The following is a 20,807-nucleotide window of genomic DNA, read 5'->3' on the forward strand; positions in this document are numbered from 1 at the left end:
AGGTGATCTTATTGAAACAGGTCAGATTCTGAGAGGGGGGGGGTCTTGTCAGGGGGGATGCTGGATGTTTCCCCTACCCCCCTCCTCGTGGGGGGAATCTAGAACGAGGGAGGAGGAGGGGGGCACAGTTTCAGAATAAGGCGTCTCCCATTGAAGACGGAGACGAGGAGGAATTTCTTCCCTCAGAGGGTGGTCAGTCTGTGGAATTCTCTCTCCCCTCCCCACAGAGAGCAGCGGAGGCCGGGTCAGTGAATATATCCGAGGCCGAGTTAGATGGGTTTCTGATCGACGAGGGGGTCGAGGGTTATTGTGTGGGGGGGGGGGGACAGGAAAGTGGAGTTCAGACCACAACCAGATCAGACGTGATCCTATTGAATGGGGGAGCAGGACCGAGGGGCTGAATGGTCTTCTCCTGCTCCTATTTCTTACGACCTTGCCCCTCTTCCTAGCGAGGGTGGGGGGGGGGTGGGGGGGAGGTGAAAGAGTGTGGAGCGTGGTAGAGAACAGGACACCACCCTGCACCCCCCACCCCCGAGACTCTGTACGAAAGCACCGGGCTCCTGAACAAGAGACAGTAATAAAAACATTTATTTATTTTTAAAGATTCAGAACAACCTGAGGCATGAGACATGATCAGTACATTTCCACAAATAAGCTTTCCAGCTGTCTGTATGACCCTTGTGGAGAGGGAGGCTGAAGTTCTAAGCACTGGCTGCCGTCACTGGGGAGGGGAGGGGAGGGGAGGGGAGGGGAGGTTTCTTGAAAGGAGTGTGTGCACTTGTGTGTCAGTCTGTCGGTCCGAACAGCGGGTCAAGACAAACAGCACGTACTTTACAAAACAAAACAAACTTCAATAATTAAATTAATCTCTCTCCACTCAGAACTGTTAACCTGCTTCCTCCCCACTTCCTCATCCAGGAAAAGACACAAAACAAAAAAAATACATCTCATCCGTCAGGCTATGCTGCGTTCCGTGGGCTGAAAGCACAGGTAATCGCGCAAGTGTTGACATACGCACTCGGGCTATTGTGAGTGCCAGTTCCCTTTCGTTGGCTGGGGGGGGGGGGGGGGGGGGGGGGGGGGGAGAAGGGGGTTTATTTCTCTCCCCACCCCCACCCCCCCCCACCCCCCCACCCCCACCCCTCCCACCCCCTCTTTGAACAGGTGCAGGGGTTCTTCTCTCTCTTTTATCCAGACTTGGCGTCCACCAGCCGAATTAGCCCATCCGTGCTCATGGACTTGGGTCTCTCCAGAGGAAAGCCCAGAGCACGGCTCCAGATCAGCTGTGAGAGAACACCAAGGGCCCGGGACACACCGAACAGCACTGTGTAGTAGTTCATTTCTTTCATTCCATAATACTGCGAGAGACAGAGAGAGAGAGAGAGAGAGAGAGAGAGAAAGCTGTTAAAAGAGAGTCACACCAACGATTCAAACACACGCAGACAGCTACCAGCGGGGCACAGGGTGCAGTGCTCGAGTGCCACCACCAGAAAGCAGCGGCGGTACACAGGAGCAGGGGACTGGCTGTAGCAATGAAACACTGCTTCCCCCCCCCCCCACCGCCGCCCCCCCCTCCTTCCCACAGCATCTGGGGAGCGAGGAATGAGAGCCGGGTCTGATCTCGGAAGGCTGAGATCACGGGCTCGGGAGTAACCTGTCGGTGCAGGGACCAGGAGGCGGCTTGTTCAGCCTCCTCCGGCCAGTCACAATTGTCACTGGCCTGTACAGTGGCTCCGTCTGCCCTCCTGGGTTACCCGTGAGCCTAAATCTATCCCTGTTCCAGATATCCCCCTCCCAGGACATCACCCCGAACAGCCCGGCTACGCGATTTTAAGGCTAGCCTGCCTCCCAGTCGGGGAGGTAGAACGTCGCCTGTCCGAAGGCACCGAGAGTTAAGGATCGAAGTGAATGGTTTCACTGGCCGACTGGAGCAGCCAGAGTCTAGACCGTATTCCACCAGGCGGCGCCGCCAAAACCCGCAACGAAACGTTTCCTGCTGGATGGGCAGACAGCACCGGCTGAACAATCCTCAGTGCGCCAGGGGGGACCCCACCAACAACCAGCTGGTAACGTGGCTGGTCCATACGCTTGTCAGACATACCGAGCGACCCCTCGCCACCCCAGCCCCTGTCCTCCACAAACAAAAGGAATATGTTCAAAGCCTGGAGCCCTTTTTTTGAATTACCCGGGCACTTGGGGAGCCCACAGCTCCCCGCTGCCTTCTCCATGGCAACAGCCTCGGCCAATCACAGTCGAGTTGCCAACCAATCAGCACCCTTTTCTCCCGTAGTATAAACTGTAGTGATGCTTTGAAATTTGGCATTCTTGCATCTGTCCCCTCTGGAATCTCATGCAAGAAACTCTACGCTTGGAGCGAACATATGACACGAGTGACGAATGCATTAACTTTAATTAACTAACCCCCACGGGATAGAGTAGGTGCTGGGAGAGATGGAGCACCAAACTGCCATGGCATTTACTGCCCATCCTTAACTGCCCCTTGAGAAGGTGGTGGGTGAGCCGCTTTCTTGAGCCGCTGCAGTCCCCGTGTGGTGTAGGTACACCCACGGCGCTGTTAGGGAGGGAGTTCCTGGATTTTGTCCGTGTGGTGTAGGTACACCCATGGCGCTGTTAGGGAGGGAGTTCCAGGATTTTGTCCCTGTGGTGTAGGTACACCCACGGCGCTGTTAGGGAGGGAGTTCCAGGATTTTGTCCGTGTGGTGTAGGTACACCCATGGCGCTGTTAGGGAGGGAGTTCCAGGATTTTGTCCGTGTGGTGTAGGTAGACCCACGGCGCTGTTAGGGAGGGAGTTCCAGGATTTTGTCCGTGTGGTGTAGGTACACCCACGGCGCTGTTAGGGAGGGAGTTCCAGGATTTTGAACCAGCGACAGTGAAGGAACGGTCGATATATTCCCAAGTCGGGATGGTGAGTGGCTGGGAGGGGAACTTGCAGCTGGTGGTGTTCCCCATGTGTCTGCTGCCCTCGTCCTTCTAGATGGTAGAGGTGGTGGGTTTGGGCGGCGCTCTCGAAGGAGCCCTGGGCGAGTTGCCGCAGTGCATCTTGTAGATGGTACACACACTGCTGCCCCTGTGCGTCGGTGGTGGTGGAGGGAGTGAATGTTTGAGCTAAGATAAGAGCAAGATGCTTCAGATGCTGGAAATCTGAAATAAAAACCAAGTACTGGGAAAAGAGAAACAGATAACATTCTGAGTCCAATACGACTCCTCTTTGGAACCCGAAGTAGTTTAAGGGGGTGGACTGGGCGCTGATCAAGCGGGACTGCTTTGTCCTGGATGGTGTCGAATTTTGAGTGTTGTGGGAGCTGCACTCATCCAGGCAAGTGGGGAGTGTTCCGTCACACTCCTGAAGTGTGCCTTGTAGACAGGCTCTGGGTGCTGCTGAACCAGAGGCAGGACGAGAGTGACTGACGTACAAATGGAATGGCATAAGCGCCAATTCAGGCTTGGTTTCCAGGTGTCACGCACAGACAGTTGGTTTTACAGTGAGGATCAATATAACTGACTGTGTGTACGAGGTTTCAGACACAGGTTGGGGGAGCTAAGGGACACCTCCCTCTCCCTGCACGAGGGTACTCACCTGTAGCAGGACTCCGCTGTTTGAGAGACAGGTCAGGGGGGGCCAGGACACACCTCCCTCTCTCTCTGCCCGAGGGTACTCACCTGTAGCAGGACTCCGCTGTTTGAGACACAGGTCAGGGGGCACCAGGACACATCTCCCTCTCTCTCTGCCCGAGGGTACTCACCTGTAGCAGGACTCCGCTGTTTGAGACACAGGTCAGGGGGCACCAGGACACACCTCCCTCTCTCTCTGCCCGAGGGTACTCACCTGTAGCAGGACTCCGCTGTTTGAGACACAGGTCAGGGGGCACCAGGACACATCTCCCTCTCTCTCTGCCCGAGGGTACTCACCTGTAGCAGGACTCCGCTGTTTGAGACACAGGTCAGGGGGCACCAGGACACACCTCCCTCTCTCTCTGCCCGAGGGTACTCACCTGTAGCAGGACTCCGCTGTTTGAGACACAGGTCAGGGGGCACCAGGACACATCTCGCTCTCTCTCTGCCCGAGGGTACTCACCTGTAGCAGGGCTCCGCTGTTTGAGACACAGGTCAGGGGGCATGAGGGCACACCTCCCTCTCTCTCTCTCTGCCCGAGGGTACTCACCTGTAGCAGGACTCCGCTGTTTGAGACACAGGTCAGGGGGCACCAGGACACATCTCCCTCTCTCTCTGCCCGAGGGTACTCACCTGTAGCAGGACTCCGCTGTTTGAGACACAGGTCAGGGGGCACCAGGACACATCTCCCTCTCTCTCTGCCCGAGGGTACTCACCTGTAGCAGGACTCCGCTGTTTGAGACACAGGTCAGGGGGCATGAGGGCACATCTCCCTCTCTCTCTGCCCGAGGGTACTCACCTGTAGCAGGACTCCGCTGTTTGAGACACAGGTCAGGGGGCACCAGGACACATCTCCCTCTCCCCTTACCCGAGGGTACTCACCTGTAGCAGGACTCCGCTGTGTGCATCCACGTTTGGCCAGGGATTCTTGGCTTTGCCCTGGTCCAGGAGCACCCCGGGGACGATCTTGTAGAGCTGAGCCACCAGCTTGAACATGGGGTCGTTGGGCAGATGCTTGAGGGCGAATTCTCTCTGGCAGGTGTATCGAGGGTCAGTCTTCCGAAGTACAGCGTGGCCATAACCAGGAACCACCTGGAGCAGGGAGAGGGAGGCTTCATTAACCACATTCACACCCAGGCTGCAGGGGGAATCCATTAATCCCCTGGAAATTCATTACCCACACTCACACCCAGGCTGCAGGGGGAACCCATTAATCCCCTGGAAATTCATTACCCACACACACCCAGGGGGAACCCAGTCACTATCCCTGGAAATTCATTACCCACACTCACACCCAGGGGGAACCCAGTCACTATCCCTGGAAATTCATTACCCACACTCACACCCAGGGGGAACCCAGTCACTATCACTGGAAATTCATTACCCACACACACACCCAGGGGGAACCCAGTCACTATCCCTGGAAATTCATTACCCCCACACACATCCAGGGAGAACCCAGTCACTATCGCTGGAAATTCATTACCCACACACACCCAGGGGGAACCCAGTCACTCCCCTGGAAATTCATTGCCCCCACTCACACCCAGGGGGAACCCAGTCACTATCCCTGGAAATTCATTACCCACACACACCCAGGGGGAACCCAGTCACTATCTCTGGAAATTCATTACCCACACACACACCCAGGGGGAAACCAGTCACTATCCCTGGAAATTCATTACACACACACACCCAGGGGGAACCCAGTCACTATCCCTGGAAATTCATTACCCAAACTCACACCCAGGGGGAACCCAGTCACTATCGCTGGAAATTCATTACCCACACACACCCAGGGGGAACCCAGTCACTATCGCTGGAAATTCATTACCCACACACACACCCAGGGGGAACCCAGTCACTATCCCTGGAAATTCATTACCCACTCACACCCAGGGGGAACCCAGTCACTCCCCTGGAAATTCAGTACCCACACTCACACCCAGGGGGAACCCAGTCATTATCCCTGGAAATTCATTACCCACACACACCCAGGGGGAACCCAGTCACTATCCCTGGAAATTCATTACCCACACACACCCAGGGGGAACCCAGTCACTATCCCTGGAAATTCATTACCCACACACACACCCAGGGGGAACCCAGTCACTATCCCTGGAAATTCATTACCCACACACACACCCAGGGGGAACCCAGTCACTATCTCTGGAAATTCATTACCCACTCACACCCAGGGGGAACCCATTCACTATCTCTGGAAATTCAGTACCCACACACACACCCAGGGGGAACCCAGTCACTATCCCTGGAAATTCATTACCCACTCACACCCAGGGGGAACCCAGTCACTATCCCTGGAAATTCATTACCCCCACTCACACCCAGGGGGAACCAGTCACTATCCCTGGAAATTCATTACCCACACACACACCCAGGGGGAACCCAGTCACTCCCCTGGAAATTCATTACCCCCACTCACACCCAGAGGGAACCCAGTCACTATCCCTGGAAATTCATTACCCACACTCACACCCAGGGGGAACCCAGTCACTATCCTGGAAATTCATTACCCACACACACACCCAGGGGGAACCCAGTCACTATCCCTGGAAATTCATTACCCACACTCACACCCAGGGGAACCCAGTCACTATCCCTGGAAATTCATTACCCACACACAAACCCAGGGGGAACCCAGTCACTATCCCTGGAAATTCATTACCCACACACACACCCAGGGGGAACCCAGTCACTATCCCTGGAAATTCATTACCCACACTCACACCCAGGGGAACCCAGTCACTATCCCTGGAAATTCATTACCCACTCACACCCAGGGGGAACCCAGTCACTATCCCTGGAAATTCATTACCTACACTCACACCCAGGGGGAACCCAGTCACTATCCCTGGAAATTCATTACCCACACACACACCCAGGGGGAACCCAGTCACTATCCCTGGAAATTCATTACCCACACACACACCCAGGGGGAACCCAGTCACTATCCCTGGAAATTCATTACCCACACACACCCAGGGGGAACCCAGTCACTATCCCTGGAAATTCATTACCCACACACACCCAGGGGGAACCCAGTCACTCCCCTGGAAATTCATTACCCCCACTCACACCCAGGGGGAACCCAGTCACTATCCCTGGAAATTCATTACCCACACACACACCCAGGGGGAACCCAGTCACTATCCCTGGAAATTCATTACCCCCACTCACACCCAGGGGGAACCCAGTCACTATCCCTGGAAATTCATTACCCACACACACACCCAGGGGGAACCCAGTCACTATCCCTGGAAATTCATTACCCACTCACACCCAGGGGGAACCCAGTCACTCCCCTGGAAATTCATTACCCACACTCACACCCAGGGGGAACCCAGTCACTATCCCTGGAAATTCATTACCCACACACACCCAGGGGGAACCCAGTCACTATCCCTGGAAATTCATTACCCACACACACACCCAGGGGGAACACAGTCACTATCTCTGGAAATTCATTACCCACTCACACCCAGGGGGAACCCAGTCACTATCCTGGAAATTCATTACCCACACACACACCCAGGGGGAACCCAGTCACTATCCCTGGAAATTCATTACCCACACTCACACCCAGGGGGAACCCAGTCACTATCCCGGGAAATTCATTACCCCCACTCACACCCAGGGGGAACCCAGTCACTATCCCTGGAAATTCATTACCCACACACACACCCAGGGGGAACCCAGTCACTATCCCTGGAAATTCATTACCCCCACTCACACCCAGGGGGAACCCAGTCACTATCCCTGGAAATTCATTACCCACACTCACACCCAGGGGGAACCCAGTCACTATCCCTGGAAATTCATTACCCACACACACCCAGGGGGAACCCAGTCACTATCCCTGGAAATTCATTACCCACACACACACCCAGGGGGAACCCAGTCACTATCTCTGGAAATTCATTACCCACTCACACCCAGGGGGAACCCAGTCACTATCCTGGAAATTCATTACCCACACACACACCCAGGGGGAACCCAGTCACTATCCCTGGAAATTCATTACCCACACACACACCCAGGGGGAACCCAGTCACTATCCCTGGAAATTCATTACCCCCACTCACACCCAGGGGGAACCCAGTCACTATCCCTGGAAATTCATTACCCACACTCACACCCAGGGGGAACCCAGTCACTATCCCTGGAAATTCATTACCCACACTCACACCCAAGGGGAACCCAGTCACTATCCCTGGAAATTCATTACCCACTCACACCCAGGGGGAACCCAGTCACTATCCCTGGAAATTCATTACCCCCACTCACACCCAGGGGGAACCCAGTCACTATCCCTGGAAATTCATTACCCACACACACACCCAGGGGGAACCCAGTCACTCCCCTGGAAATTCATTACCCCCACTCACACCCAGGGGGAACCCAGTCACTATCCCTGGAAATTCATTACCCACACACACACCCAGGGGGAACCCAGTCACTATCCTGGAAATTCATTACACACACACACCCACAGGGGGAACCCAGTCACTATCCCTGGAAATTCATTACCCACACACACACCCAGGGGGAACCCAGTCACTTTCCCTGGAAATTCATTACCCCCACTCACACCCAGGGGGAACCCAGTCACTATCCCTGGAAATTCATTACCCAATCACACCCAGGGAGAACCCAGTCACTATCCCTGGAAATTCATTACCCACTCACACCCAGGGGGAACCCAGTCACTATCCCTGGAAATTCATTACCCACTCACACCCAGAGGGAACCCAGTCACTATCCCTGGAAATTCATTACCCACACACACACCCAAAGGGAACCCAGTCACTATCCCTGGAAATTCATTACCCACTCACACCCAGGGGGAACCCAGTCACTATCCCTGGAAATACATTACCCACTCACACCCAGGGGGAACCCAGTCACTATCCCTGGAAATTCATTACCCACACTCACACCCAGGGGGAGCCCAGTCACTATCCCTGGAAATTCATTACCCCCACTCACACCCAGGGGGAACCCAGTCACTATTCCTGGAAATTCATTACCCACACACACACCCAGGGGGACCCCAGTCACTATCCCTGGAAATTCATTACCCACACACACACCCAGGGGGAACCCAGTCACTATCCCTGGAAATTCATTACCCACACTCACACCCAGGGGGAACCCAGTCACTATCCCTGGAAATTCATTACCCCCACTCACACCCAGGGGGAACCCAGTCACTATCCCTGGAAATTCATTACCCACACACACCCAGGGGGAACCCAGTCACTGTCCTGGAAATTCATTACCCACTCACACACCCAGGGGGAACCCAGTCACTCCCCTGGAAATTCATTACCCACACACACACCCAGGGTGAACCCAGTCACTATCCCTGGAAATTCATTACCCCCACACACGCCCAGGGGGAACCCACTCACTATCCCTGGAAATTCATTACCCACTCACACCCAGGGGGAACCCAGTCACTATCCCTGGAAATTCATTAGCCACACTCACGCCCAGGGGGAACCCAGTCACTATCCCTGGAAATTCATTACCCACACACACACAGGGGGAACCCACTCACTATCCCTGGAAATTCATTACCCACACTCACACCCAGGGGGAACCCAGTCACTATCCCTGGAAATTCATTACCCACACACACACCCAGGGGGAACCCAGTCACTATCCCTGGAAATTCATTACCCACTCACACCCAGGGGGAACCCTGTCACTCCCCTGGAAATTCATTACCCCCACTCACACCCAGGGGGAACCCAGTCACTATCCCTGGAAATTCATTACCCACACACACACCCAGGGGGAACCCAGTCACTATCCCTGGAAATTCATTACCCACACACACACCCAGGGGGAACCCAGTCACTATCCCTGGAAATTCATTACCCACTCACACCCAGGGGGAACCCAGTCACTATCCCTGGAAATTCATTACCCACACACACACCCAGGGGGAACCCAGTCACTCCCCTGGAAATTCATTACCCCCACTCACACCCAGGGGGAACCCAGTCACTATCCCTGGAAATTCATTACCCACACACACACCCAGGGGGAACCCAGTCAATATCCTGGAAATTCATTACCCACACACACACCCAGGGGGAACCCAGTCACTATCCCTGGAAATTCATTACCCACACACACACCCAGGGGGAACCCAGTCACTATCCCTGGAAATTCATTACCCACTCACACCCAGGGGGAACCCAGTCACTCCCCTGGAAATTCAGTACCCACACTCACACCCAGGGGGAACCCAGTCATTATCCCTGGAAATTCATTACCCACACACACCCAGGGGGAACCCAGTCACTATCCCTGGAAATTCATTACCCACACACACCCAGGGGGAACCCAGTCACTATCCCTGGAAATTCATTACCCACACACACACCCAGGGGGAACCCAGTCACTATCCCTGGAAATTCATTACCCACACACACACCCAGGGGGAACCCAGTCACTATCTCTGGAAATTCATTACCCACTCACACCCAGGGGGAACCCATTCACTATCTCTGGAAATTCAGTACCCACACACACACCCAGGGGGAACCCAGTCACTATCCCTGGAAATTCATTACCCACTCACACCCAGGGGGAACCCAGTCACTATCCCTGGAAATTCATTACCCCCACTCACACCCAGGGGGAACCAGTCACTATCCCTGGAAATTCATTACCCACACACACACCCAGGGGGAACCCAGTCACTCCCCTGGAAATTCATTACCCCCACTCACACCCAGAGGGAACCCAGTCACTATCCCTGGAAATTCATTACCCACACTCACACCCAGGGGGAACCCAGTCACTATCCTGGAAATTCATTACCCACACACACACCCAGGGGGAACCCAGTCACTATCCCTGGAAATTCATTACCCACACTCACACCCAGGGGAACCCAGTCACTATCCCTGGAAATTCATTACCCACACACAAACCCAGGGGGAACCCAGTCACTATCCCTGGAAATTCATTACCCACACACACACCCAGGGGGAACCCAGTCACTATCCCTGGAAATTCATTACCCACACTCACACCCAGGGGAACCCAGTCACTATCCCTGGAAATTCATTACCCACTCACACCCAGGGGGAACCCAGTCACTATCCCTGGAAATTCATTACCTACACTCACACCCAGGGGGAACCCAGTCACTATCCCTGGAAATTCATTACCCACACACACACCCAGGGGGAACCCAGTCACTATCCCTGGAAATTCATTACCCACACACACACCCAGGGGGAACCCAGTCACTATCCCTGGAAATTCATTACCCACACACACCCAGGGGGAACCCAGTCACTATCCCTGGAAATTCATTACCCACACTCACACCCAGGGGGAACCCAGTCACTCCCCTGGAAATTCATTACCCCCACTCACACCCAGGGGGAACCCAGTCACTATCCCTGGAAATTCATTACCCACACACACACCCAGGGGGAACCCAGTCACTATCCCTGGAAATTCATTACCCCCACTCACACCCAGGGGGAACCCAGTCACTATCCCTGGAAATTCATTACCCACACACACACCCAGGGGGAACCCAGTCACTATCCCTGGAAATTCATTACCCACTCACACCCAGGGGGAACCCAGTCACTCCCCTGGAAATTCATTACCCACACTCACACCCAGGGGGAACCCAGTCACTATCCCTGGAAATTCATTACCCACACACACCCAGGGGGAACCCAGTCACTATCCCTGGAAATTCATTACCCACACACACACCCAGGGGGAACCCAGTCACTATCTCTGGAAATTCATTACCCACTCACACCCAGGGGGAACCCAGTCACTATCCTGGAAATTCATTACCCACACACACACCCAGGGGGAACCCAGTCACTATCCCTGGAAATTCATTACCCACACTCACACCCAGGGGGAACCCAGTCACTATCCCGGGAAATTCATTACCCCCACTCACACCCAGGGGGAACCCAGTCACTATCCCTGGAAATTCATTACCCACACACACACCCAGGGGGAACCCAGTCACTATCCCTGGAAATTCATTACCCACACACACACCCAGGGGGAACCCAGTCACTATCCCTGGAAATTCATTACCCACACACACACCCAGGGGGAACCCAGTCACTATCCTGGAAATTCATTACCCACTCACACCCAGGGGGAACCCAGTCACTATCCTGGAAATTCATTACCCACACACACACCCAGGGGGAACCCAGTCACTATCCCTGGAAATTCATTACCCACCACACACACCCAGGGGGAACCCAGTCACTATCCTGGAAATTCATTACCCCCACTCACACCCAGGGGGAAACCCAGTCACTATCCCGGGAAATTCATTACCCCCACTCACACCCAGGGGGAACCCAGTCACTATCCCTGGAAATTCATTACCCACACACACACCCAGGGGGAACCCAGTCACTATCCCTGGAAATTCATTACCCCCACTCACACCCAGGGGGAACCCAGTCACTATCCCGGGAAATTCATTACCCACACTCACACCCAGGGGGAACCCAGTCACTATCCCTGGAAATTCATTACCCACACACACCCAGGGGGAACCCAGTCACTATCCCTGGAAATTCATTACCCACACACACACCCAGGGGGAACCCAGTCACTATCCCTGGAAATTCATTACCCCCACACACACCCAGGGGGAACCCAGTCACTATCCTGGAAATTCATTACCCACACACACACCCAGGGGGAACCCAGTCACTATCCCTGGAAATTCATTACCCACACACACACCCAGGGGGAACCCAGTCACTTTCCCTGGAAATTCATTACCCCACTCACACCCAGGGGGAACCCAGTCACTATCCCTGGAAATTCATTACCCACACACACACCCAGGGGGAACCCAGTCACTATCCCTGAAATTCATTACCCACACTCACACCCAAGGGGAACCCAGTCACTATCCCTGGAAATTCATTACCCACTCACACCCAGGGGGAACCCAGTCACTATCCCTGGAAATTCATTACCCCCACTCACACCCAGGGGGAACCCAGTCACTATCCCTGGAAATTCATTACCCCACTCACACCCAGGGGGAACCCAGTCACTATCCCTGGAAATTCATTACCCCCACTCACACCCAGGGGAACCCAGTCACTATCCCTGGAAATTCATTACCCACACACACACCAGGGGGAACCCAGTCACTATCCCTGGAAATTCAATACCCACACACACACCCAGGGGGAACCCAGTCACTATCCCTGGAAATTCATTACCCCACTACACACCCAGGGGGAACCCAGTCACATTCCCTGGAAATTCATTACCCACACACACACCCAGGGGGAACCCAGTCACTATCCTGGAAATTCATTACCCACTCACACACCAGGGGGAACCCAGTCACTATCCCCTGGAATTCATTACCCCACTCACACCCAGGGGGAACCCAGTCACTATCCCTGGAAATTCATTACCCACTCACACCCAGGGGGAACCCAGTCACTATCCCTGGAAATTCATTACCCCACACACACCCAAGGGGAACCCAGTCACTATCCCTGGAAATTCATTACCCACTCACACCCAGGGGGAACCCAGTCACTATCCCTGGAAATTCATTACCCCACTCACACCCAGGGGGAACCCAGTCACTATCCCTGGAAATTCATTACCCACACACACACCCAGGGGAACCCAGTCACTATCCCTGGAAATTCATTACCCCCACTCACACCCAGGGGGAACCCAGTCACTATCCTGGAAATTCATTACCCACACACACACCCAGGGGGACCCCAGTCACTATCCCTGGAAATTCATTACCCACACACACCCAGGGGGAACCCAGTCACTATCCCTGGAAATTCATTACCCACACACACACCCAGGGGGAACCCAGTCACTATCCCTGGAAATTCATTACCCACACACACCCAGGGGGAACCCAGTCACTATCCCTGGAAATTCATTACCCACACACACACCCAGGGGGAACCCAGTCACTATCCCTGGAAATTCATTACCCACTCACACACCCAGGGGGAACCCAGTCACTATCCCTGGAAATTCATTACCCACACACACACCCAGGGGGAACCCAGTCACTATCCCTGGAAATTCATTACCCACACACACACCCAGGGGGAACCCAGTCACTATCCCTGGAAATTCATTACCCACACACACACCCAGGGGGAACCCAGTCACTATCCCTGGAAATTCATTACCCACTCACACCCAGGGGGAACCCAGTCACTATCCTGGAAATTCATTACCCCCACTCACACCCAGGGGGAACCCAGTCACTATCCCTGGAAATTCATTACCCACACACACACCAGGGGGAACCCAGTCACTATCCCTGGAAATTCATTACCCCACTCACACCCAGGGGGAACCCAGTCACTATCCCTGGAAATTCATTACCCACACACACACCCAGGGGGAACCCAGTCACTATCCCTGGAAATTCATTACCCACACACACCCAGGGGGAACCCAGTCACTATCCCTGGAAATTCATTACCCCCACTCACACCCAGAGGGAACCCAGTCACTATCCCTGGAAATTCATTACCCACACACACACCAGGGGGAACCCAGTCACTATCCCTGGAAATTCATTACCCACACACACACCCAGGGGGAACCCAGTCACTATCCCTGGAAATTCATTACCCACTCACACCCAGGGGGAACCCAGTCACTATCCCTGGAAATTCATTACCCACACACACACCCAGGGGGAACCCAGTCACTATCCCTGGAAATTCATTACCCCCACACACACCCAGGGGGAACCCAGTCACTATCCCTGGAAATTCATTACCCACACTCACACCCAGGGGGAACCCAGTCACTATCCCTGGAAATTCATTACCCACACACAAACCCAGGGGGAACCCAGTCACTATCCCTGGAAATTCATTACCCACACACACACCCAGGGGAACCCAGTCACTATCCCTGGAAATTCATTATCCCACTCACACCCAGGGGGAACCCAGTCACTATCCCTGGAAATTCATTACCCACACACACACCCAGGGGAACCCAGTCACTATCCCTGGAAATTCATTACCCACTCACACCCAAGGGGGAACCCAGTCACTATCCCTGGAAATTCATTACCCACACACACCCAGGGGGAACCCAGTCACATCCCTGGAAATTCATTACCCACTCACACCCCAGGGAGAACCCAGTCACTATCCCTGGAAATTCATTACCCACACACACACCCCAGGGGGAACCCAGTCACTATCCCTGGAAATTCATTACCCACACCACACCCAGGGGCGAACCCAGTCACTATCCTGGAAATTCATTACCCCACCACACACCCAGGGGGAACCCAGTCACTATCCCTGGAAATTCATTACCACACTCACACCCAGGGGGAACCCAGTCACATCCCTGGAAATTCATTACCCCCACTCACACCCAGGGGGAACCAGTCACTATCCCTGGAAATTCATTACCCACACACACACCCAGGGGGAACCCAGTCACTATCCCTGGAAATTCATTACCCCCACTCACACCCAGAGGGAACCCAGTCACTATCCCTGGAAATTCATTACCCACACACACACCCAGGGGGAACCCAGTCACTATCCTGGAAATTCATTACCCACACACACCCAGGGGAACCCAGTCACTATCCCTGGAAATTCATTACCCACACACACACCCAGGGGGAACCCAGTCACTATCCCTGGAAATTCATTACCCACACACAACCCAGGGGGAACCCAGTCACTATCCCTGGAAATTCATTACCCACACACACACCCAGGGGGAACCCAGTCACTATCCCTGGAAATTCATTACCCACACTCACACCCAGGGGAACCCAGTCACTATCCCTGGAAATTCATTACCCACTCACACCCAGGGGGAACCCAGTCACTATCCCTGGAAATTCATTACCCACACTCACACCCAGGGGGAACCCAGTCACTATCCCTGGAAATTCATTACCCACACACACACCCAGGGGGAACCCAGTCACTATCCCTGGAAATTCATTACCCACACACACCCCAGGGGGAACCCAGTCACTATCCCTGGAAATTCATTACCCACACACACCCAGGGGGAACCCAGTCACTATCCCTGGAAATTCATTACCCACTCACACCCAGGGGAACCCAGTCACTATCCCCTGGAAATTCATTACCCCACTCACACCCAGGGGGAACCCAGTCACTATCCCTGGAAATTCATTACCCACACACACACCCAGGGGAGCCCAGTCACTATCCCTGGAAATTCATTACCCCCACTCACACCCAGGGGGAACCCAGTCACTATCCTGGAAATTCATTACCCACACACACACCCAGGGGGAACCCAGTCACTATCCCTGGAAATTCATTACCACACACACACCCAGGGGGAACCCAGTCACTATCCCTGGAAATTCATTACCCACACTCACACCCAGGGGGAACCCAGTCACTATCCCTGGAAATTCATTACCCACACTCACACCCAGGGGGAACCCAGTCACTATCCCTGGAAATTCATTACCCACACACACACCCAGGGGGAACCCAGTCACTATCCTGGAAATTCATTACCCACTCACACACCCAGGGGGAACCCAGTCACTATCCCTGGAAATTCATTACCCCACTCACACCCAGGGGGAACCCAGTCACTATCCCTGGAAATTCATTACCCACACACACACCCAGGGGGAACCCAGTCACTATCCCTGGAAATTCATTACCCCACTCACACCCAGGGGGAACCCAGTCACTATCCCTGGAAATTCATTACCCACACACACACCCAGGGGGAACCCAGTCACTATCCCTGGAAATTCATTACCCCCACTCACACCCAGGGGAACCCAGTCACTATCCCTGGAAATTCATTACCCACACACACCCAGGGGGAACCCAGTCACTATCCCTGGAAATTCATTACCCACACACACACCCAGGGGGAACCCAGTCACTATCCCTGGAAATTCATTACCCACACACACACCCAGGGGGAACCCAGTCACTATCCCTGGAAATTCATTACCCACTCACACCCAGGGGGAACCCAGTCACTCCCCTGGAAATTCATTACCCACACACACACCCAGGGGGAACCCAGTCACTATCCCTGGAAATTCATTACCCACACACACACCCAGGGGGAACCCAGTCACTATCCCTGGAAATTCATTACCCCCACACACACCCAGGGGGAACCCAGTCACTATCCCTGGAAATTCATTACCCACACACACACCCAGGGGGAACCCAGTCACTATCCCTGGAAATTCATTACCCACTCACACCCAGGGGGAACCCAGTCACTATCCCTGGAAATTCATTACCCACACTCACACCCAGGGGGAACCCAGTCACTATCCCTGGAAATTCATTACCCACTCACACCCAGGGGGAACCCAGTCACTATCCCTGGAAATTCATTACCCACACACACACCCAGGGGGAACCCAGTCACTATCCTGGAAATTCATTACCCACTCACACCCAGGGGGAACCCAGTCACTATCCTGGAAATTCATTACCCACACACACACCCAGGGGGAACCCAGTCACTATCCCTGGAAATTCATTACCCCACACACACCCAGGGGGAACCCAGTCACTATCCCTGGAAATTCATTACCCACACACACACCCAGGGGGAACCCAGTCACTATCCCTGGAAATTCATTACCCACATCACACCCAGGGGGAACCCAGTCACTATCCCTGGAAATTCATTACCCACACTCACACCCAGGGGGAACCCAGTCACTATCCCTGGAAATTCATTACCCACTCACACCCAGGGGAACCCAGTCACTATCCCTGCAAATTCATTACCCACACACACACCCAGGGGGAACCCAGTCACTATCCCTGGAAATTCATTACCCCACACACACCCAGGGGGAACCCAGTCACTATCCCTGGAAATTCATTACCCACTCACACCCAGGGGGAACCCAGTCACTATCCCTGGAAATTCATTACCCACACACACACCCAGGGGGAACCCAGTCACTATCCCTGGAAATTCATTACCCACTCACACCCAGGGGGAACCCAGTCACTATCCCTGGAAATTCATTACCCACACTCACACCCAGGGGGAACCCAGTCACTATCCCTGGAAATTCATTACCCACACACACACCCAGGGGGAACCCAGTCACTATCCCTGGAAATTCATTACCCCACTCACACCCAGGGGGAACCCAGTCACTATCCCTGGAAATTCATTACCCACACTCACACCCAGGGGGAACCCAGTCACTATCCCTGGAAATTCATTACCCACACACACACCCAGGGGGAACCCAGTCACTATCCCTGGAAATTCATTACCCACACACACACCCAGGGGGAACCCAGTCACTATCCTGGAAATTCATTACCCCACACACACCCAGGGGAACCCAGTCACTATCCCTGGAAATTCATTACCCACACACACACCCAGGGGAACCCAGTCACTATCCCTGGAAATTCATTACCCACACACACACCCAGGGGAACCCAGTCACTATCCCTGGAAATTCATTACCCCACTCACACCCAGGGGAACCCAGTCACTATCCCTGGAAATTCATTACCCACTCACACCCAGGGGGAACCCAGTCACTATCCCTGGAAATTCATTACCCACACTCACACCCAGGGGGAACCAGTCACTATCCCTGGAAATTCATTACCCACACACACACCCAGGGGGAACCCAGTCACTATCCCTGGAAATTCATTACCCACACACACACCCAGGGGGAACCCAGTCACTATCCCTGGAAATTCATTACCCACACACCACCCAGGGGGAACCCAGTCACTATCCCTGGAAATTCATTACCCAGACACACACCCAGGGGGAACCCAGTCACTCCCCTGGAAATTCATTACCCACACTCACACCCAGGGGGAACCCAGTCACTATCCCTGGAAATTCATTACCCACACTCACACCCAGGAGAACCCAGTCACTATCCCTGGAAATTCATTACCCAACACACACCCCAGGGGGAACCCAGTCACTATCCCTGGAATTCATTACCCACACACACACCCAGGGGGAACCCAGTCACTAATCCCTGGAAATTCATTACCCACACACACACCCAGGGGGAACCCAGTCACTATCCCTGGAAATTCATTACCCACACACACCCAGGGGGAACCCAGTCACTATCCCTGGAAATTCATTACCCCAACTCACACCCAGGGGGAACCAGTCACTCCCCTGGAAATTCATTACCCCCACTCACACCCAGGGGGAACCCAGTCACTATCCCTGGAAATTCATTACCCACACACACACCCAGGGGGAACCCAGTCACTATCCCTGGAAATTCATTACCCCACACACACACCCAGGGGGAACCAGTCACTATCCCTGGAAATTCATTACCCACACACACACCAGGGGAACCCAGTCACTATCCCTGGAAAATTCATTACCCCACACAACACCCAGGGGGAACCCAGTCACTATCCCTGGAAATTCATTACCCACACACCACACCCAGGGGGAACCCAGTCACTATCCCTGGAAATTCATTACCCCCACTCACACCCAGGGGAACCCAGTCACTATCCCTGGAAATTCATTACCCCCCACTCACACCCAGGGGGAACCCAGTCACTATCCCTGGAAATTCATTACCCACACACACACCCAGGGGGAACCCAGTCACTATCCCTGGAAATTCATTACCCCCACACACACCCAGGGGAACCCAGTCACTATCCCTGGAAATTCATTACCCACACACACACCCCAGGGGAACCCAGTCACTATCCTGGAAATTCATTACCCACACACACACCCAGGGGGAACCCAGTCACTATCCCTGGAAATTCATTACCCCCACACACACCCAGGGGGAACCCAGTCACTATCCCTGGAAATTCATTACCCACACACACACCCAGGGGGAAACCAGTCACTATCCTGGAAATTCATTACCCCCACTCACACCCAGGGGGAACCCAGTCACTATCCCTGGAAATTCATTACCCACACACACACCCAGGGGGAACCCAGTCACTATCCCTGGAAATTCATTACCCACACTCACACCCAGGGGAACCCAGTCACTATCCCTGGAAATTCATTACCCACTCACACCCAGGGGGAACCCAGTCACTATCCCTGGAAATTCATTACCCACACACACACCCAGGGGGAACCCAGTCACTATCCCTGGAAATTCATTACCCACACACACACCCAGGGGGAACCCAGTCACTATCCCTGGAAATTCATTACCCCACACACACCCAGGGGAACCCAGTCACTATCCCTGGAAATTCATTACCCACACACACACCCAGGGGGAACCCAGTCACTATCCCTGGAAATTCATTACCCACACTCACACCCAGGGGGAACCCAGTCACTATCCCTGGAAATTCATTACCCCCACTCACACCCAGGGGGAACCCAGTCACTATCCCCTGGAAATTCATTACCCCACTCACACCCAGGGGAACCCAGTCACTATCCCTGGAAATTCATTACCACACTCACACCCAGGGGGAACCCAGTCACTATCCCTGGAAATTCATTACCCACACTCACACCCAGGGGGAACCAGTCACTATCCCTGGAAATTCATTACCCACACACACCCCAGGGGGAACCCAGTCACTATCCCTGGAAATTCATTACCCACACACACACCCAGGGGGAACCCAGTCACTATCCCTGGAAATTCATTACCCACACTCACACCCAGGGGGAACCCAGTCACTATCCCTGGAAATTCATTACCCACACACACACCCAGGGGGAACCAGTCACTATCCCTGGAAATTCATTACCCAACACACACCCAGGGGGAACCAGTCACTATCCCTGGAAATTCATTACCCACACTCACACCCAGGGGGAACCCAGTCACTATCCCTGGAAATTCATTACCCACACACACACCCAGGGGGAACCCAGTCACTATCCCTGGAAATTCATTACACCACTCACACCCAGGGGGAACCCAGTCACTATCCCTGGAAATTCATTACCCACACACACACCCAGGGGGAACCCAGTCACTATCCCTGGAAATTCATTACCCACACACACACCCAGGGGGAACCCCAGTCACTATCCCTGGAAATTCATTACCCACACTCACACCCAGGGGGAACCCAGTCACTATCCCTGGAAATTCATTACCCAC

At 53.9% G+C, this 20,807-nt stretch overlaps 1 protein-coding gene across 1 annotated transcript in view; it reads right to left on the bottom strand.

The window, feature by feature from the left end:
• Positions 1-1,139: 1,139 nt before the first annotated feature.
• The window catches only part of cs (citrate synthase), a 92,014-nt gene continuing 72,346 nt past the window's right edge, over positions 1,140-20,807 (bottom strand). The window contains exons 10-11 of the mRNA XM_041180521.1: positions 4,517-4,726; positions 1,140-1,358 (exon numbers count right to left, since the gene is read on the bottom strand). Of these exons, the coding sequence (XP_041036455.1) occupies positions 1,188-1,358; positions 4,517-4,726 (381 nt within the window). The 3' untranslated portion in view covers positions 1,140-1,187. The remainder of the gene's footprint in view (positions 1,359-4,516; positions 4,727-20,807) is intronic.

This window comes from Carcharodon carcharias, chromosome X (genome assembly GCF_017639515.1).
Source record: "Carcharodon carcharias isolate sCarCar2 chromosome X, sCarCar2.pri, whole genome shotgun sequence".
Lineage (NCBI taxonomy): Eukaryota > Metazoa > Chordata > Chondrichthyes > Lamniformes > Lamnidae > Carcharodon > Carcharodon carcharias.